The sequence below is a fragment of the Apus apus genome, chromosome 3 (genome assembly GCF_020740795.1).
Source record: "Apus apus isolate bApuApu2 chromosome 3, bApuApu2.pri.cur, whole genome shotgun sequence".
NCBI lineage: Eukaryota > Metazoa > Chordata > Aves > Apodiformes > Apodidae > Apus > Apus apus.
The window spans coordinates 66,931,324-66,952,646 of record NC_067284.1 but is presented as its reverse complement, the minus strand read 5'-3'; the positions used below and the strand labels follow the sequence as shown (position 1 = coordinate 66,952,646).

The 21,323-nt window shown below is 40.9% G+C and overlaps 1 protein-coding gene across 2 annotated transcripts in view; it reads left to right on the top strand.

The window, feature by feature from the left end:
* The window catches only part of SMYD2 (SET and MYND domain containing 2), a 29,673-nt gene extending 12,048 nt beyond the window's left edge, over positions 1–17,625 (top strand). For both annotated transcript variants that reach the window (XM_051612982.1, XM_051612980.1), the window contains exons 4-12: positions 714–774; positions 2,887–3,011; positions 6,596–6,663; positions 8,307–8,409; positions 10,748–10,858; positions 12,586–12,706; positions 13,473–13,647; positions 15,038–15,146; positions 17,160–17,625. In XM_051612982.1, coding sequence (XP_051468942.1) covers positions 714–774; positions 2,887–3,011; positions 6,596–6,663; positions 8,307–8,409; positions 10,748–10,858; positions 12,586–12,706; positions 13,473–13,647; positions 15,038–15,146; positions 17,160–17,240 — 954 coding nt within the window. In that variant the 3' untranslated portion in view covers positions 17,241–17,625. The remainder of the gene's footprint in view (positions 1–713; positions 775–2,886; positions 3,012–6,595; positions 6,664–8,306; positions 8,410–10,747; positions 10,859–12,585; positions 12,707–13,472; positions 13,648–15,037; positions 15,147–17,159) is intronic.
* The last annotated feature ends 3,698 nt before the right edge of the window (positions 17,626–21,323 follow it).

The window sequence follows — 21,323 nt, the reverse complement described above, 5'->3', positions numbered from 1 at the left end:
ACTGTATGTAGTGAGTATTTTGGTGGCCTGCTGGGAAGGTAGCTGCATTCTTGCTGTGTGTGTAGATGTGTGTGTGAATAGATGTGTGTGTGACTTAATTAAAGTGGGGTTTGGTGGTGATTCACAAACAAAATTGAATGTTTAATGACAAAAAGTCATTGAAATAAATTTGTGCTTTTATCGCTTACAGGGAGGGGGGAGAACCCTGCATGTCATCTAGAAGCTAAATATGCAAACCATAGTCCCTGAACCTCAGCTGCTGGGCCACCTGCAAAGCCATATTTAATGGCCAAGATTACAAAGAAGTGGCCTTAGGCCAACAATGGAGCATTGCTTTTGAACTCTGTCAACAGTCAGTTTATTCACTTTCCTCAAAGCAAAGCCTGTCTCCTGCCTGCTTGCTATTGTTAGCGACTTTCTGGGTGTCTAGAACAAAGCAAATGACATATTAAAAATACTGTTCAGTTTTTGTTTATAAATTTGAGAGGAGTTAATCTTTGACTGCCTAATTTTGTGTAAAGGGAATGTTTCCATGGTTTTACTAAAGGCAGTCAGTTTAACTCATTGCTGTTCATTAACTTCTGTAAATTCCATACAGTATGGATTTGAGTTTGTTTTAGAGGTAGGAGTTCCCACCTTATGAATGAGTAGACAAAACTGCCAACTTAAAACATTACAATAAATTTTTGTTGGTTTTTTCCCATTGTTGCTAGAAAATTCACCCGGAAAGAACACAGTCAGAGAAGCTGCTTGCTGTAAAAGAGTTTGAATCACGTAAGTAAAAAAGCCTTGCAGGTAAACAGAGGCATTATTTGCTTTACCCCCTGGCCCCTCTCCACCAAGCCCTTTCAGAGCATCCCACTCCTTTTGGAGGAAGGGAGTAAACAGAGAATTGTGGTTCCTCGATTTTTGAATGCGCAATTTTCTTTCTTGTTGGTTTTTTTTTTTTTTTGGTCGCTTGTGAGGGCTGTGAAACAAGGATGAAAACCTAGACAGAATCAATTACATAGCATACATCCATCTCATGGTTTTTCTGGTACTCTAATGTCTTTTGAGAATTTTAATGCTGTAAAACTAAAATAGCTGGTATTTCTTACCAGGAGGCATAAAATCAGAGACAGCACAGTTGCTTGATGGTGACAGTGACTAAGGGGCTAATTGCAGAACCCTCTGGACTGTGCTTCAGTATCTGTCACTGCCAGTCAAATCTGACATGTTATATATGATTGTGTTGAAATTCCGTGTCCTAAATGCTCCAAAGTAATCCAAGGAAGGAGATGAGGCAATGCCTTGCTTTTAAGTGGAATGCTACTGTTGCTGTCTGGTGAGGGAGAGTTAGAAATTGAGCAACTAAGGGACTAGTAATGATCCTGGCGTTGATTTCACTGGACTATTGTTTCTCTTTCTTGGTGCCGGGTTTAATATACAAGGAGGCAATAGGTTTGTGTATTCACATTTCTTACTCTGATGGTTTCCAAAATGCTATATAAAATATTGAATAAATGCAGTCATTCCCAGGACTTGAAGTCGCAGCATAACCAAGCGTAGCGAGATTATAGGCTTGTTTGCTTCCTGGACAAGAGTTCCTATCACAGCTGTTGCAACAACTGCGGAGGTAGGGATAATTTTTACAGGTAGGTTAGTAGGTTTGGGAGGTTGAGGAAGATGGGTAAGTGCTGAAAGTAATTCCTGTATATTCTTCTGCATTGCAGCTTGTCTTCAATATTTTACTAATTTGGGAGCTGAAAGGCTGAAATTATTTTCTGTTGAAATGTCTCACTTGTCCTCTAAGAGCCCTTGTTTTGTTTCTGGTTTTGTTAGTAAGGTCCCCGTGTTCCTTCTGCCTTGTTGACTCTCCTCCTCTCTTAGCACACTTTTGCCATGTTCAGCAGTTGCCTTACTCTTCGCAACACCCTGCACAGGAGACAAAAAGGCATCTGACTGTCAATTGGAAGCTCAAAATTTCTTATTCCTGGTTTGTCCTAATTCTTATCAAATTGTCCCATTTCATTTTCCTCAGTATTTTTTGTGGCTGTCCTGTCATTCACATCTGCTCTTAGAAATCTTTCCCTCTTCTTCCACTGTTTTGCAGCCTTTCCTCTTCCTTTATGTTTTTCTCTCTGCTATTATTTTGCATTGGAGAGGGAAAGCTGATGACTTGACGGCTCTCTTAGAGCAGGGCTGAGCTGGTGATACTGCTACTGTGAGAGAGGATTAAGAAAAAAAAACTTTCCAACACTGTGCTTTTGAGGAGAGAGAAGGTGCCATGAATAGTATACGGTCGATCACCTAGCGTGGATCAGGCAGAAAAAGGTTAAGTGGCCATAGCTTTGGCTAGAACCTATTGTGGACCTGAGGGTAAGTCTCTCAACAAACCTGCAAGGGAATACACTTGGCAGGTGTGCCAGAACATTTCCACTGACGTATCCTCAGATATCTGCAACTTAAAGATAACTCTGTTCATGGTGACCTTCCAGCCCGTGGGCATTCTCAGGTAGATCATAAAGTCATGTTAAACAGCTGAGGATAGCTGCCCACAGCTTATAGGCTTCTTGAGGACCAGGACTGGCTGGTCTGTTTGCTAGGGTTGACAAATGCATTTTAAACTCTGCAACTCTCCTCCCAAGAAAGGGAAATCTGTGTCTGGTTACTTGCTAATGTAAAGATGTTAGAATATGCTTTTAAATCCTGCATGTTCTTGTCATGCATGTGTGGCTTTGGCAGAAGTAGCATTATGTTTATGGAAGAGCAGACACTTCTTGCAGTACTTCGAAAAGTAGCTGTTCCTTGATGGGTTTAAGTCCAGGCCTGTTCTAACCTAAGTCTAGCTGCAGTTCATGGGGGAGTGTTCCTGTTACTGAAATGGAATGTATTCTTTGTCCACAGACCTTGACAAACTAGACAATGAAAAGAGAGAGCTGATTCAGAACGACATTGCTGCTCTTCATCACTTTTACTCAAAGCACTTGGAATACCCTGACAATGCTGCCCTTGTAGTTCTCTTTGCACAAGTAAGTTGGCTAGAACACAGCCTGCTTAGGTGGTTAGTGCTGTAGGATTTTAGCTTTTGTGAAAGGGGAAAAATGTTAATGGCAATGGAAATGGTAGCTCTTTGCTTGTCTTGAGGAGAGCTGAGTGTGCTTGAAGGAGAAGATCCACCTCCTTGACCAGAAGCGGCTGGACATGATTCATTTCAGTAGAGACTCTTGTCTGCAAACTTGCTATGAGGTGTTTCTCAAACACTGAAGAAAAGGGGAAACAGCCTGTGTTAGACCCTGTCAAAGTTAGGCTTCTTGTGGGCCAAGCATAATGCAGCTGTGGAAAGCTGCTAGTCTGAGACCCTGCAGAGTCAAAACCTTCATTCAGGCTTCAGACTTGTGGAAATCCTTGCTGGTCAGGTCATCATTGTGTTTGACCTTCACAAGGAGTAAACATCAGAGGAGTAGAAAGAGCAGTCTGGAACTTTTATCTGGTATGTGGCTTTTAAATGCAGTCAGGTAGTTTGGTCATCTGAAGAGATGAAGGAAAGGCAGGATGTCTTGTTAGATAACTTCTGAAATGTGTCGTCTCTTTTTTTATGTGCATCTAAATTGAATGTATTTTAGTGGATGGAATGACACACCAGGGGAGCACTGAAAGATCTGTTTTCTTCTTTTTCCTTCTGTACTTCAAAATCAGTTAGTTTTAAACTTAAATGTCCCAGTAAAAAGTTTTTGGTTTTTTGTTGTTTTTTTTTTTTGAGAAGGAGGCATATGTTGGCTGCTGTGATGAAAGCTGAGATGGCAATACCCTTGTTGGTAGAGCTGGGCATCTACCAAGAAGGAAGCAGTGTTAGTATTGCCTTAATACCAAGGTACTGCTATTCTGTAGGGGAATTATTCTTTAGCATGTTTAGCATCTGCTCATCAGCCATTATTTTGTTTCTAATTAAACATTTCCCTTCAATTAAAAGTTTGGGTTTTTTTCTGTTTTGAAGACTTAACAATTTATATTTGTCAGAGGGATACTTTAAGGACATCGGTGCATCCAGTTTCTTGTGATGTTTCTGAATATTTTTGTTCGAATGTAGTCAGAATCCCTGAAGATTACATTATTTTGTCTATAATTACTTTCACTTAGTGTCACGTCCTGGACCAGCTCCATCAGATCATTGTATTTTAACTGACTTCTGCAAACTGCTGACTCCCAGATTTGATATTTCATCTATTCTTTTCTGTAGATGTCTAAGGTCACCCTTAGATACCATGTTAAGCTCTTCCTGATCATCAGGCAACTAGTTGCCACTGTAGACATTGCAATTTTTTGAACTAAAGTCTCCAAAGGTTATCTGGATGTCCCTCAGAAGTATTTTACAGCTCACAACCTTTTTAAGTTTTAGCTTGGCATAAATCATTTTAGAAGAAGCGGAGGCATGTCTGTACTTGATATATACAAACACGTTTCCTAATAATCAGTCAACTTGACCTAAAACCAATAGTATGGTTACACTGCTGCTCCTTTGTTTTGCTTCAGTGCTTTCTCTGGTCTCATGTTGTCTACTTTGCTTCTCTATTTGGCATTCTTTCTCTCTGTGGCTCAGGGCAGCCATTTGGGATTTGGATGGCTCTGACTCCTTGCTCACTGCTTTTTGTGAGATTGGCCTGATGTTGTTTCTCTACTCGACAAAGGTGTAATTGGCCCTTTTAAATGGACCAAAAATTTTACTCATCCTTACGTTTCATTGCTCTCTTCCCCAGTGCTTGCTATCATTTTACCCTCTTTTGTCCCTATAGAACATAGCTGTGAAGACTGGTGCTCTTGCTCCTCAGCCTCACCTTGTCATACTCTTAGCTTTCTCTCTTTTCTCAAGTTCCAGCATCTTATCCTTTCCTTGAAGACAATTGCGTAATTTTGTGCCTCCTTTTGCACATTCTCTTTTCCACCATTGGGAACAAACCTGAGCTCTAGTTTTTCTCTCTTTACTCCTTCCACATTCCCTTTTTTAGTCATGCATTCATCTGGTGAAACTAGTGGTATCTCAGCCCTTCCAATTCTTCCTCTTGTGTAATTTCTAGTATGATGCATTCAAGAAGTGGGTTGTCTCTTGCTTAATGGAGGGTAGTTGATGATAACTCATTACATATTTTTAAATATTTCCCTGTGATTCAGAACCATCAAGCTGTTCTTAGTGTCAGCCTTTGTAGGCTTATGTTCTTACTTGCTGTTGATACAGTCTTTCCCTTCTATTGTTTTTGTCTTCAGCAATCACATTTTGGTTTTGGTTCAGGTGTGGTCATACATTGGCTAAGGCAGTAGCATGCTCACTTTGAAAGATAGAGAGCCTTTGGATGCTACCTTGCTAAAAACATCAGGATAAAGATCAAGCAAAGATAACACCAGTGAGTAAGTCAGAGAAACAGGACACTTTCCTTAATTGTCAACTCATCCTGAACAGTGGATACCTGAGGAGTGGCTTTGGGAGCTATTTGCATATTTCTAAAATCCAGTCTGAGCTGCATTCCAGCTTGTGGGGTTTATCGTTGTTTGTAGTGTTTGTTGTCAACTTTTGCCCTTCCAGAACAAATACTTACTTTTTAGTTGCTTGACTGTTCCTGTGCCCATTGTAGCTTCAGCTGGGCTTGGCCACGTGACAGTAGTTGTTTTAGTGCTTTTCTGATGCTTCTGTGAACATCTTGATGATGGCAGGGAGATGGTGGTGAATGGGGTGAGGGTTTTCTTTATGTTGGCATGTACGTGACTCGCAGTGAAAGTGGAATAAAGTACTTGATTGAGGTGCATTTTGATTATTTAAAGTCACACAAACCACATGAAACAGAGCTGAAACTCCTGTAAGTCTCTTGTTTAGTGAGAATAAAGAGGGAGAAGGTTTTAAAACCTGTTTGAGTCTATTATATAAAAAAGATTAGTGAACAAGGTCTTTTGATCCTTTGTCTGCTTAAATTAGGAATACACTTCCTCTTATACTCTGTCCTTTTTCTGTCCCCTCCTATTCTATGTCTTCATTAGATTCAAGTCTTTCTTACTGCCTTTGTTGTTCTTGATAGGTGCTTTAGCTGTAGGTGATATGTGCAGCCCTCAATGACAGATTGTGGCAGGTCTCTAGCATACGCTCCATCAAAGCTCTGTACTGCTCCAGCCTGACTGAGTTTGCTGTCGTTCATCCCTATGTTGCTGCTTGCATGTGTAGTTCTGCTTTGGCCTTTGTCATGGACAAATGAAGTCCCTTTGCCTCCTCAGAATCAGGCTTTGTTTTGTGTTGTCAATGGTCTTGCTTTGTCTGACACTTTCTAGCACTCTTCTCAAGCCCCATTTCTCCTGGTTGGCATTCCAAGGAGCAGTGCCCTAGATGTGTCCAGTGCAGGTGTAAGTATTGGACTGCCAATTTTTCAGTGTCCTGCACATTCTTTTAGATAGGGCCTTTATCCTTCTCTTCCCTTTTTGAGATGTCATGTAGCTCCCTGTAAGTACTAGTGAAGTGAAAAGAGAATTGTGAGCGAATTGCTGCAATTGACTTTCAAGTATGAGAACATGATGTGTGAGTGTGAAGTACTTAGCTGACCAGAAGTTGAGCTAATCTCTTTCTCTTGTTCCTTAGGTTAATTGTAATGGTTTCACAATTGAGGATGAAGAACTCTCTCATTTGGGATCAGCCATATTTCCCGAGTAGGTTTATTTTAATATTTTTTAAAAATAATTTATTATCATAGAATGTCTTCGGTTGGAAAAGACCTCTAAAGGTCATCTAGTCCAACCCCCCCCTGCAATATGCAGGGACAAACTATGTAAAAAGAAAGGATTTTACACATATATGGAGGAAGATCTGTAGGAAAATGAAATTAATTTATATATTTATAAATTTAATATTTATAAATAAAATATGGCCAATTATTTGTAGCAGCTGTTTTTAAAAATCTGGTCATTTTGGTTAAAACACACTTGTAATTTGTTTTGAAGCTTACATTGTGAACTATTTACAGCTTGGTAGGAAACAATTACTTGGCTAGCAGGTTCTGGACAGAGACATCATATAATGATCAAAGCAAAATGAAAAGGATTGCAAGTGATTTCTCCATTCACGACTTTCTGTTTTGGCTGGGTATAATCCTTCACCTGGTGTTCTCTGAACAACATCCCTTCTACCTTTGTTCCTTTGCAAACAGTAAATCCCTTTCATAACTTCTTTCAGCCTCTTCAGATGTTTTAAAAACTGTGATGCTTTATGTCGCTGTGCCAGTGGAAAAAAATATGTACAAGCTCCTCAGCTTTATAAATAAACTGCAGATGTTAACTGCAGTTTGTGGGCAGGGGCATGCAGCTCCCTTTAAGGCTGAGGAACACTTCCTCCATTTAAGTCTGTCCTTCCCAATTAATATTGTAGCAAAGGAGGATGTTTTCTGTCCTTCTTAGCAGACCTCCTAGTGAAAGTATTACTACTGTCTGCTTAGGTTGGCTTCCTTGTGAGGCATAGATTAGTAGCAGCTTATCTGTGGCAAAGTAATCTGAAACTTATAGATGCTTAATTAAAGCAGGACCTGATTTTGCTAAATGCTACATACAGACAGTAGTAGATAGTCCTTGCTTCACAGATTCTCCTTCTTCAAGCCAGTTTGTTTGAAGTCCATATCCCTTATCTACAGATCGGAAATAAAGGTCGTGAAATGCTCAGGATCAGAGTCATGGTGAGGAAAGTAGAGTATTAAACGAGGATGTTCTGGAAATATGTCCAACACTGTCCTTTGTTTGCAAATGATCAGCATGCAAGAGCAAGATCTTTCCTACTTATGCCTGTGATCTAAAGAGACTAAAGAGACCATTATTGTTTTGGTAGATTGGAAGAGAAAGAATTAAAACTATACTTTTTATCTCAAAGAAGTAGCAAATTGCACTTTGTCCAAGCTTGGTAGTAAGGAGAAGTTCTGTCTAGCAATTCCATTTTTTTGTTCAAGTCATGTACTTATGTAACAGAGATTTCTTCCCTTCTACTTCAGACACGGAGGCTGTTTACATTTGCACAGAAGCTAACTCAAATTTTAATGCTCATCTTAAGTTGTGATGCAGCAAATTCTGTTTTTCTGTATTTGCTTGTTTTCTTTAAGTTAAATGGGTTTCTCTGTCTTCTCTGAGAAAAAGTCTGTCTATCATTGGTCTCCAAGGTTGCCTTCATGTTAAGCCTCAGAATAAAAGCAGCTTGCAGAGACAGACCGATTCAACCTTTCAGACTTTTTTGTTTTCTGAAGTGCTGTTTAACTTTTTGCTTGTTGCTTTTGGTGGGGGGATGCAAAGCGTTTACATTTCTATTTTTACAGTGTTGCATTGATGAACCATAGCTGTTGCCCAAATGTGATTGTAACTTACAAGGGAACCTTGGCTGAAGTCAGAGCTGTTAAAGAGATTGAGCCTGGAGAAGAGGTAAATGCACTGTCTTTGAATGTACTCTGTAAGCATACATCCTAAAAGTAGGATCCATCCTGCTTTTCAGACTTCCTTCAAATTAGATGACAATTTAAGAACCGGGGTGTGGGGAGGGGATCTCTTGGTTCTCTAAAGTTGTTGCATTGGAAGAGGTGAGGTAGCTCTGAAGGACTGAAGGGATTCTTGGGAGCAGTATCCTAATTTGTGCTGAGACAAGGGAAGGGCACCTGCAGCAGTCACTTAATATCTGCCAGCCTCTGTCTCAGTTTACCATCTAAAAAATGAGGCAGATTTTTCTAATGTTTGGCTAGTGCTTTGAAATTCCAAGATCAAAGCAAATTATTACTGCTATAATAGTTCCCAGTATAATAGTAATGCATTGGAATCGAAGCCAGAATAAACAGGGTAAACGGGCACAGATAAGTCCTCTAACCTCTGTTTGGACAGAGCATCTACAAAACACAGGACTTGGTCATATCACCTCTGCAGCCTTTGGCTGGGAAGTCAGAGAAGAGCAAGGGTGTGTTTTCAGGTGGAGCAAAGCTGAACAGCAATAGATAAAATTATGTGAAATCAGATAAGGCTCTGGGTTTACCTTGAAACTTTCTCAATCAAGTAATGAACTTGGCAGGGAGTCTTCAGCAGCAGAACTGCTTTTTGCTTTAAAGAAGAAAGATGTTAAATGGAGTTGAGGATCTGCAGGGGATGAAAATACACAACATTCTCTCTGGGGTTGGAGTTTACAGATAGTTTTAGTGGCTCTTTTATTTAGTGGGTAAGGTTAATGCTGATCAAAATAAGTTTGGATTTGATTTTGGTAACTTCTACCACTTTTTGAAGTATGTGGTATCAGTTTTGAAGAAGGTTATTTTTGTGGATTATAGCTGTTCACCATTGTGAACAAAGGGAGTTTAGTTACTGGAGCCAAGGGTGAATGACTCAGATGAGCAACTTCTTTTTATGCCATTTATTAACGATTATTTGCCTGTGATGCTGGCAATCACTGCAAGTGTGTTGTGGTAATGGCCAAGGACTGATCTTGCTTTCAGAATTTTACTGTGGAATCCCAGAGACTTTCAGCATTTTTGGAGAGGACTTATGGTGAGAGAGGTGAAGATGTGGAGTATTTACCTTGCTTGGCATCTTCTTTTGATTGAGTTGTGACTTAGAAGCTGTGTCAGTTCTGGAGGGCCTCAGGGCTTTTGAGCATTCTCTTTTCTGACACTTCGGAATGTTACACATGTGAGCTCCTGGTTGTGCTTGGGCTCTGTGCAGTCTGATGGCCTCTGTCTCCATCTTCAGGATCATTGTAGCCATTGCATAGCAACATTTTAAAAGTTTTTGCTGTAAATGCAGTTCCTGCATTTTACATGCTTTGAAGATAAGGAAGGAAGGGAGAAGAGTGTGAGAGGAAGCGTGAGATCACACAGTAAGAAGAAGAGTATGTGCTGCGTGAAATTACATGTACTTTCTACTTGAAAGAAGGAAGAAGGAGTAAGCATAAAGACTAAGCAGAACAGTTCAAATAACTATAAATGAGGATATAAAACTAGTACTGTTCCTTGGTCTGCAAAATGATTAACTGTGCTGTGCATATGACATGTTTCCTGGGGGAGATCTCATTTTAAAAACAGAGTATTAAAGCTGGTTGCAGGGGTTCTTTTCTGAAGACCATTGAAGTAGAGGAAAACTTAAGAATAGTATATGTGAAGGGCCTTTAAAATGTTCAAAAGCAAGTTTTCTTTTCTTTAAAATATTGCTGCTGAAGTAAATCCGATAATAATTCTCCTAGAACTGGAGAACTGAGCCTCTCTTCTTTTCAGAGATCTAAAGGTCTTGTCCAAAGTTTCTAAAGTTGCTAGTGACTGCTGTTGCCCCAATTTTTGTAGGTTTTCAGAAAGAAAAAATTGAGATTCTAGCCTCCATAAAACCAGGCCACTGTAATTGGTCCTAGGCTGGATACCTGAAATCATTATTTTACTTTGCAAAAGTAGGCAACTCTTTGTAGTCTGACGGGAGCCTGAGATTTATGCTGTGATACTTTCCTTATCCACACCTGAATCTTGCTGTCCTGGGTTTAAGCCAAGGTAATATTTGAGGGAAATTCCATAATGAATAGAAAAGGAAAGATTTCTCTGTCAGATTGGATTCACAAATGGCAGCTCCTGATGCTGCTGAGAGACTTAGAATGCCATGGAATGGCCAGGTGATCTGACTGCAGGGATCCACAAGTTACAAAAATACGTAGCTGTCATACTACATGCAGCAGAACTAGTAGTGGTAAATAGGTATAGTTACACTGCTTTTCACTGACTGCTGTGTTTTTACCATATAGGTTTTTAGCAGCTATATTGACCTGCTGTATCCCACAGAAGACAGAAATGATCGGTTACAAGACTCCTATTTCTTTAAATGTGATTGCAGGGAGTGCGTTACGAGAGAAAAGGTAATAAAATTGGTGTGAAATATGCTTCTGACTGTCAAGGCACCTACCCAGGTAATAGGAGGCAGGATAATAGAGAGGGGGGTGGTTTTGATTTTCCATCTAGAAAACAGTGTCATGCTTCCCACTGTAATCATGACACACCAGGAAATTTCCTTGTAGAAGCCATTTAAAGTTGAGCTACAAAGCTGATATTAAAACTTTGTTAGATAATTAGAGTGTGTCTGTGCTACCTGGCCAAAAGAATTTAGCTCAGAACTCTTGGGTTTTTTTGTAACTGCATGTTTTCTACCAACTCCCAGTGAGTGAATCTTGCTTGGAGCATTTCTGGGGTCCTGTTCTGAGATAGAGTCCTGCTGTAGTTCTGCATTGGGACATCTCAGCTGAATTTTAGGTGATGTTGTATGGTTTGGCTGGATGGTTTGGAGACCCAGCAGAATCTGCAAGACAGGCTTTTCTGCAATGGTGTCATATTGGTCTTCTCAGAGACGGGGTGGTCCTGGGTCACAGCACCTTGTGCAGGCCAGATTTATGTTCATTAGACATCACTTGGTGCCTTTCAAAGGACAAAGGCAGACATCCAGACAGTGTTCCTTAAAACAAAGTGTTAGGTATTTCGAAGAAAAGCACTTATGAGGGCCCAAAGGTACCCAAACCCAGCAGATGCTGAAACAACTGTGCCTGTGCAATCATTTGGACCTCCTTCACTGGAGGTCCTGAGAGAACTGAGCTGTGTGGCTCATCTGTAATTTCAGCCAAGATCAGTCTGCCTGGCATAATCTGATCCTTAAATTCCAGATAATTTTTTCCCCTCTCTTTCACAATGATGTCCTTTGAAGAGCTGCTTCCCAAAATGACCAGACAACCATCTCCTTCCTCTAAATGGTGTCATCTTTTGTAACTTTTTTTTTTTCCAAATAGTACCCAATATTTTTGTTTCAGGCCATTCTGTTGATACCAGAGTTGTGTTTTTCCCCACAGTTATCTTGATAATTTTGCTACTGAGTTTAACGAAGCCAGGATTTCACCTGTGATTTCCAGCAACGTGCTACTCTTGGAATCACCTCTCACTCAGCCTCCACCTCTGGAAAAAGTCCCTTATAGCCCTCTCAGCTTGCAGATGAAATTATAAAGGAGAAAGAAATCTAGCAACAATGTGAGGCTTAAACAGCAAAAGATTGTCTCCAGATTGCAGCTGAATCTTCACGAAGTAGTAAGTTAGCGAGAAAGATAAGAGTAAATGGAGCTGTCCAGCAGAAATAACAGCTGTGGAAATGTGGTTTTGTCTGTAGATACGTAGGGTCCTTTTCTATATTTAATATCAACTCATTTTCCACGGAGCTATCGCTTGGTGGTAAGCCTAAGGTATCTGGGCTTTTCTAGACTTAAAACTAAATTAATTTTAATCCCTAATCTCTTGGAAGCAGTGAAATTTCCTATGTTAAACTGCTTTCATCAAAAAATTGAAAAGCTCTTGGACGTTTCAAAAGAAAGGAACTTCGTAGAAGTAGAGAATGGCAGATGAACTGGAAGGCGCAGAGGATTCTAGGATTCCCTGCCAAGGCTTTAGAAAAAAATGGCAGGTGCACATTCTACCTTTGTTTTTGCGTTCTTTGAGGAGCTTAAGTTCCCATCTGTGTCTTTTTATTACTGTAATTTAGTGTAGCAGGTGCACCTTTATTTGTAGGGCTTGGAACCTGCATTTATAATGTTCATCGTGTTTCCTTCAGGATAAAGAGAAACTGGAAATCCGTAAACTGAATGACCCTCCATCAGCAAAGTCGGTACGGGACATGATCAAATATGCCAGGAATGTGATTGAGGAATTCAGGCGAGCCAAACACTACAAATATATCCTTTATCTCATTCTGACTTCACTGGCTTGGTGTGTGACCTAAAAATCTTACCTGCTGGGTTGGTTCAGAAGTACCTGCGGGAGAAGCCCTATGACCATTAGAAGTTAAGTTTACCTCTGTCCCCTTTGACTGAAGAGTTGCCCCTGGAGACAAGGGGCAGTTTAACAGTGCAGGATTATGAGACACTGTTCCTTCCTATGTGGTTCTCAGTTGCTAATAGTGCAGCATGTGGCTGTCTCCACAGCCCAGAGACAAGAGTGAGCACAGATGTGTGGCTGTGTTAGTGTACTGTAATATTGCCCTGTTTTGAGAGACTGCATCTGAGGCTGCAGCTATTGCTGATGGTCACAAATCTACCTTTGAACAGTGATGCAGACAAAAATGCAAGATTCATTGGGCCAGAAGCAGACCAGGCTATCTCATGCCTGATTCAGTACTCACTGCGTGGGGAACTTCACTCCCACTTCTTCTGACACATTGCTGGTGTGGCGATGATTCAGGAAATCTGCTTTTTTGTTGTTGTTGTTGCTTTTTAAATTTGAAAGCTAGTTTTGTAGAATATCTGAGCAGGAGGGGTAATAATCTCCTTAGCAGAATACCTCTCAAAGCAGCTCTGGGGTTGTAGTGTAGATGCATTGAGGCCGTTTGAGAGAAGAGAGGACTTCTCGGAACCATTCTGAAGAAGCTTTTCTTCTTTGGCATTACCTGGTAGTTGTCTAATCACAGACCATTTATTATTGAGTTCCTTGACTTCTTCATACCTCCTAGTGAATTACTGGAGATCTGTGAACTTAGCCTGGAGAAGATGGCTGCAGTGTTTGAAGACAGTAATGTTTATATGTTACATATGATGTACCAGGCCATGGGAGTCTGTCTCTACATGCAGGACTGGGAAGGTGCACTGCGTTATGGGCAAAAAATTATCAGACCATACAGGTAAATATGAGACTTTTTTTAGTACTCTGATTCAGTGGTCTGAATAATTAAGACAAGTTTGAGCAGAGATCACTTCTCTCAGTATGTATTGTATAAACATGCTACCCATGACATCACTACTCAAAAAGGAATGTTTAAATGCTGGGACAGAATTTTGTTACTGTGAAAATGCAGCCTGAAATTCATAGCAGAAGATGAGTCTGAAATCCTTACTTCAAGTTCTCAAAAGAAGTTTATACCACCTTGGGTACTGTGCTAGTTCTGTTTAGCTGGATAAATACTGGGCTTTTAAAATACCCTAATACTTTACTAATGCAGAGCTTCAAAGTGCATCTGCAGTCCATATTTTGTGTAAGTTAACAGAGGCAAAGCCCGCTGTTGCTGCCAGCCTCCCACCCTCTCCCAGTCCTTTCTCTTTGCAGTAGCACAGCAGTTGTGGTTGCAGGAGAGTAGAGCCCTGTCCCAGAGCTGGGGCTGAGCACCAGAGGGAGCTGAAGCCCAGCTCAGCTCCTGGGCTCCTAGGCTGTGGGTGCCCTGGTGTCCCTCATCTCTGCTGCCCTAGAGCTGAGTCCCTGTGTGGGGCAAGGCAGCATGCAGCCTCTGCAGGAAAAAAATAAATACTCTCTATGATACGTTTTTCTGTGTTTTTACAGTAGTGATCTCGTTCATTAGAGCCAGCCAGTTACACACTGCATCTGATCCTGCCATGAATCTCCCAAGCAGAATCTCATCTTGAGATGTGACTTTCTTGCCAGCTGGGGGGAGCACAAGTAAAGCACTCCCTTTGGAGCAGATGCCAACGTAAAGTCACAGATCACTTGGCAGAGAGCAGCGATACAAAGAAGGAGCCAACATTTTCCCCCTGGGGGCTAAGTACTATTTATCTTCCCTGGGACTTGCCCAGCTCCTCTGGCTCAGAGCCTGGCATTCCAGGTCAGCTCTGCTGAACCGGACTCTGTTAGCTCAGTGTGTGCAAGTACCGAATGGCATGTGTGCTGTACGCGCTGCCCAGGGCCCCTCACTTTCCATTAAACAGGGACTATTGTGCAATAGGCAGTTACTTCTGCGGGTGTAGGGTTGCTCCAAAAACTCCTAACAATGCAGTCTTTTTCTGTAGCTGGCTCGATGGGAACTAGTGGCAGAAAGTCATTGCCATCTGACAGCTGTTCAGAGGCATATGGTAATTTCAGTTCAATTCCCAGCTGACAGGCGTCCCCATCCCAGACACAATTGGCACTGACTCTTGGCAGTCATGGCAGAGGGGATGAGCGTAGTGAATGGGCAGGGGCAACGAGAGGCAGCTTCTTGCCCCTTGAGAGGGGGATGGGAGCTGGGAGAATGCTCTGAAACTGCCAGGTTTGATAAAGCTGAATTTCTTTCTCCCTTGCAGTAAGCATTATCCCTCCTACTCGCTGAATGTTGCCTCCATGTGGTTGAAATTAGGGAGACTGTATATGGCGCTGGAGAACAGAACGGCTGGAGTTAAAGCCCTGAAGAGGGTATTTATTTCCTGGTTTCTTCACTAATAATACGAGTTGAGGCATGGGATCATTGAAACACTACGTGCTTCTCTGTCAGTAAGCCTGGCTTGGTAGAAAATTCACCATGTGTTAATATATTTGGGTACCGGATTTTTGGCTCAGTTCTGATTTTTCCAAAGATGCAGTATGGGTCTGTTGTCCCATACAAGGGGTCTTACCTTTTCACAGTGGCCTTCTACTGCAGCAGTGGAGTGAGGAGTGTGCTTAAACATTTGCTATACATTCCTTTCTGAGCTAGAGCTATACTAGTGTAAATGAAGCAGAACCTTAGCTTCTCCTCACTCGCTAGGTAAGGGCAGAAAAAATACTTGGCTCTTACAAAAGGCACATAGTGTTTCATTGAAGTCTGTGATTTCTGTATCCAAGTCAAACTAGGCATGCTTTTGGTGGTTATTTGTTCTGGAACCAAGTGATTTTTAAATAGCTGAAGGGAATTTGATGCATATGGTAATGCTGAAATTGGCAAGTACAGCATTTGTTTCTACATTTTTCTTCACCCCTTTTTGTTAGTTTGTTCCTTATTTTTTAGGTTTTTATTCTTCTAGTTTTTTATTAGTCTGTACAAGGTTTCTTGACTTTCTTCCCCTGTTGTTGATGGGCAGAAGTTTATTTTAGTTTCTTAAGCATCAGTGACTACTGTAGCAGATAATGACTTGGTTTGGAATGTCAATATTTATTTTTTTTCTTCCTTTTTTAGATACTGGCAAGTTTTTAGCCAGCAATAAGAGAGTCATCCAGCCATAGTGAAAGACACTATAAGAATATACGCTCTAAATTTTTACTGTTACCTAGTTTAAAATTAGTCTAGGTTTTCTTTTGCCACGGTGTTAAAGCTTTGACTAAAATTGAGATTTGTGCCAGTAGGAACATGGGACTGGGGAGGGGGTGTTGGGAACTGTAGGTAGATTTGTTGGCATAGTTAGCTTCCTAACACAAACATTTCCTAATGACTCACTTCCAAAAGCTGCCTGCAGGAACTGACCAAAGTTATCCCAGCCCCTGATGTTTGGGATTTAGTGGAAAAACAAAGCCATTGTTCTCTGTCAGTTTGCAAGCAGCTCATCTAGAAGGCCCTCTTTTCTCCTCTGGGCAGGAGGGGGAATGGAGTAATTTCTTACTGCTGCTGAAGTGGAACCAAAGGCTGTTGTTGTTCTGACTTACTTAAAAAATACAAAAGCATAATTCCATAAAAGTTTCCCAAGGAAAAAATGACTAAATGCTCTGATGGCTAGGAACCTGCAAATCCTTGCTTTAGCTTAGCACTCTGGTCTTTAAGTATTGTTACAAGCACTCTGAAATTGTTTGTTTCCCTCTTATCTACTGCTGCCTTTTATTACACCCATTTGGGACCACTGCTCTCCTTTTCTCGAGTGGAAATTTTGCCTCTACACCCACTTTCCAAAGCAGCATGGATAGTGGCAGGAAAGTGCAACTCAGTGTTAAACATGCACTCTGAGGACCAGAGCTGGCTGTGGATGAAATAGCAGGAAGTTGGGCACAGCAGCTTCCTTCATAAAGCAGTAGTAGCCCCTGGAACCAGTGGAGGGTTTACAGAATCAAGTGTCAAATGCCTTAATATAACTTCTGCAATAGCCCTGCTTGTCAGTCTGACAGCCGAAGGATAAATCGGTAGGAACAGAGCTCCATCTGACACTGGTTAAGTCCTTTGCCAGAATATTACCCACCCCAGGTGCAGTTTTCTGTCCTGGCGCTGGTTGCATTCAAAGTAGTTTTGTCAGGAATATAATTTTGAAAGGTGCTTTGGGATCCTTTAAGATGAAAGATGTATTATCTGAATGTAAAACCTTTATTACTTAGTTTTGAATTTCATTTTATTTCCTACTGGGTTTATGACTACAAGGGGACAAAAAGTAGCTAGAGGTGTCAGACTGTTTCAAACCTCTAAAGAGAGTATTTATAGCCTGGTGTTATATATGAATCAATTGTGTGAATATTTTTTTCTTTTCATAGGCAATTGCTATCATGGAAGTAGCACACGGGAAAGATCATCCATACATTTCAGAGATCAAAAAGGAATTAGAGGATCACTGAGCCTTTGAATCTATGCAATCCTTCAAACCTTTATTTAAAAAGCCTTGTTATGGAAACCTTCAGGAAACCTTTGAAAAGCAGTAGAGTATGAACACAGTTTTTTCCTATAATTGGAATGACAAACACACTTAGGCCTTGTAAAATGTTCCTTAGCTTCCACACATCTACACTTGCCTTTTTTTTTTTTTTTTTTTTTTTTTTGTAGGGAAGCATCCATGGTTTCTTAAACGTTATGCCTTTTTGACAGCTCACGTGCAAAAATAGCCTTTTTTTTTCACCATGGATTTTAGTGTTTGTCTAATTTCTGTAAAGTAAATAAAGCAGTCTTGCCCCTTCTTAATTCCACTTCTACAATTAAATGGGTGCAATAGTTTTGTGACATCTACTTTTGCCTAGGTTGTTTCATTTAATCTGACTAATTAATTAGTGAAAAGTATACTCTTTTTATTTGGTTTAGTATCCAATTCCTCTTTTCACAAATCATTTTTGTTTGTAGTGGCTTAGCTGAGAGAAAGGGGAAATGGGGGTGATGAATTCTGCTTGCTGTGCAGGAAAGCTACCCCTCTTCCCTCAGCCCAGTAATCTGCAGGCCCGTCACTGCTCCTGGCAGTCCCAGGGATTCATCACTGTAAGGACCTAGAGCTCAGCACATCTTTTTCAGGGAATGCTGGCCCCTACCTCTGAGCTTGTAGGCTTGCACAAGATGTGGACTGTGTAAATTTTTTAATTCCCTTGACCAGTTAAAGTGTATTTGTTGCAGAGGAAACCTGTGTATTTCCAACACTGAAGTTCAAGTATGTTGCACAGTAAAACTACATGACCATTCCTTACTGCTTTCACAGCTTATAAAGTATAATAACAAAGATAACACATCACCATTAATAACTTCATCATATTTTCCTTCTTCCAAGAGCTGCTCTGAAAATACAACTGCTGGAGAACAAGGGTTTGTCACCTGATTTTGCTGAAAGCTTTCATTCCTCTCTAAGCAGCAATTGTAGTTGGAGTACGTAAAATGACACCAGATCTTAATGATTCTGGAAAGCCAAGGCCACTTATCTACAGCCATGCCTAGAAAGAGGGCACCAGCTGACTATTTCATTCCTAACTTTATCTTGTGAAGCCACCTCTCTTCCAGGGGAATAACACCTTCATTTCAGAAAACCTGTGCAGAGCCTGAAGTGTATGCTTCAACACTAAAGAATCAGATGAACTTAGCATCAGCACTGGGAGGAGCCTTGCCCCAGTGAAGCCTGGATTACTGCTTACAGAAATTCTTCAGAGCTCACTGTAGCCCTAGCTGTGTTCAGCAATTTAACATAGGAAACCAACATGAGCACAGTAGGTGCAAATACAAAACCTTAAGCTGGTACAGGAAAGAACACAAGCATAGTTTTCCTTGAAAAAAGTGGTTTATTGTATGTTGTGAATATGAAGGACAGCCTTACCAAAAAAAACCTTAGTGACTGAAAACATACTCACATTTGCCAAAGCACGTAAGAAACTATTTACACAAAGGCAGTGAAAGGGGTAAAAAATTATTGCAATTAATGCTGAATAGAACTTTATAAAAAGAGAAAGAAGAGAAACAGTGCAAAAATACTGTCAAAAGTAATCAGTTCTATACAGAAGATAAAACTGACAAGCATAAGCTTATGTACTGATATGAATAATACATTAGAATATAAAATAGCATGCATAGATTTTTTTTTTTTAAAGGCTTTCAATAGCATAGAATAGTTCTGCCATTCAGCCCTAGCAGAAGGGAGTGCAGGGCAGGAAGGGCATGTAACTGATGTCTTACTTCTCTACAAAATGTGTACATACAATGAGGTGGTGAGATTCCGATCACTTTTATGCTAAACTGTCATATACAGAATTACAGAACAAATAAAACAGGAAGCATCAAAATACTGAAGTAAAACAGGATAGTAAAAATCCAGTGATGTAAAACTTACTTAAATGTTATTTCATGTAACACATGTTCCACACAGTTATATATGGGAATATTACAGTCACCTGCATGTGTAAACTTTTTTCCTTTGTAAAATAGCCAAAGAAAGGTACTTTACTAATGAGGAAAACATGTTTTCCATATGGAGCAATCTCAAAAGGATAAACATCCTATTAACAATGTTTCTGGCACTAAAGAATTGTTTTCTTTTAAAGACTAAGTAGCAGCAAGAAAATAATTTTATTTAACATACACAAAAAGGAAGTTCGTATAGAACTAACCTATAATTAAGTTGTAGAACTTGCCAACACAGGACATTGTGAAGGCCAGAGGAATAAATGGGTTCTAAAGAAAAGGTAATGTGATTCATGGAAGGTGGACCTATCAGTAGCTCCTAAACACTTTATTCTCAGGAATCCCCTAAAGGACTGGTTGCCAGGTGTGCTAGAGGGGCTGAGCACCTACTCTTCTCTAGACATTTGTATTTCTTCCTTAAGTGTCAACTGCCAGCTACTGTCCCAGACAGGGTGTGACCATCAGCCTGTTGTGGAAGTAGTTTATGGGAAACCTTCCTCTTTTATTCTTGTCTGCCTCCTCAGGGAACACTGTCCCTGAAATAGCTGGAGCTGAGTGTCCAAAACACTGAGTCCTTACTCAGGTGATCTGGAAGAGTAAAACTGTTAAGCACTGTATTAATGTAAGGGATCAGCAGCAGTAATAGTCTTGCTATTAAATAGTGCTGGGATTCTTCAGTGAAAGCTGTTATTTTACCACTGACTTCCAGCTCCCCCTCCAAAGGCCAAGTCCTGCTTTTGTAGCGTGTGGGGAAACTCTCTGTGAAGGTGCATAAAAATCACAGCCAACAAAACTTTCAAAGAAATGCCAGCTGAAAAATGGCTGAGAGGAACCAAGGGGATTTAGTCTAAGATACTCTAAAAACACTGACAAAATGTATTTACTTTAAATATTTATATAAACACCACTAGTTTTGACTTGTGCACTAAATGGTTTGTTTCACAATCTATCAGTAGTTTATTTATGGTTAAGACCTCCATCTTCTGTTTGCCCAACAGCCCAGGCTGCCAGCTGTTACCTTCCTCATATCACAGTCCCTGCAAGCTAAGGCTTCATGCAGCTACACATATAACATCCTCCTCTAAAGACTCAGCTGGCATATGCAGTTCCCATAGCACCAGGTTCTACAAGAAAACTTCTGTAGAAGGCTAAGAATGAGCTGAGGACACTTGCCTTTGGCATTTTGGAACCACAACCTTGCTTTTGTTGGCATCAAAACCCATCTCCGAACTCCTTATGACTGATTATCCATCAGCAGATTTACACCCATTTTTGTAGAGGGGTGGCCAAATTATGTTATCGTGCAGTGCTTCCCTTTCAATGTCAGTTCTGATATTTGATCCTTCAATACGATGCATCCTTTATTTCATGCCGTGCACACCACCTTAGCTCTCTGGATGCAAAGTGTTCTTTTCCACAAAGACAAGCAGCAAAATTTAACTCTCACCTCTCTCTGTGATGCACGAGAGCTGCCACAGCAGTCATTGCCCATAGTGATGCTTCCAGTTTCTGAGCACACTGCTAGCAAGCCTGTCAGGAGCTAATTCAGTCGTCATCTCCTCCAAGAAGACTGGTGGGAACTCAGCTGTTGAGAATGCAGCATGGTCCAATATAGGTTAGAGATGGACCTGCTGGAAAGCAGTTCTGAGGAGCAGGATCTGGAAGCCTGGCAGATAGCAAATTATCCGTAAGCCAGCAACGTGCCCTTGTTGCCAAGAAGGCCAGTGGAACCCTGGCGTGCATAGGGAAGTGCGGCCAGTAGGTCGAGAGGACATTCTCCCTCCAGATGTGAGGCCACATCTGGAATACTGCATCCAGTTCTGAGCTGCCCTGCTCAAGAGAGCGAGGGAACCACTTAAAGAGGGTCCAGCGGAGGGCAAGAAAGATGATTGTGGGATTGGAGCATCTCCCTTACGAGGAAAGGCTGAGGGAGCTGGGACTCTTTAGCCTTGAGAAGCCTGAGACCTTATGAATGTCTCTTGAGTATCTAAAAGCTGGGAGCTAAGAAGATGGAACCAGACTCTTTACAGTAGTTCCCAGTGACAGGATCGGGG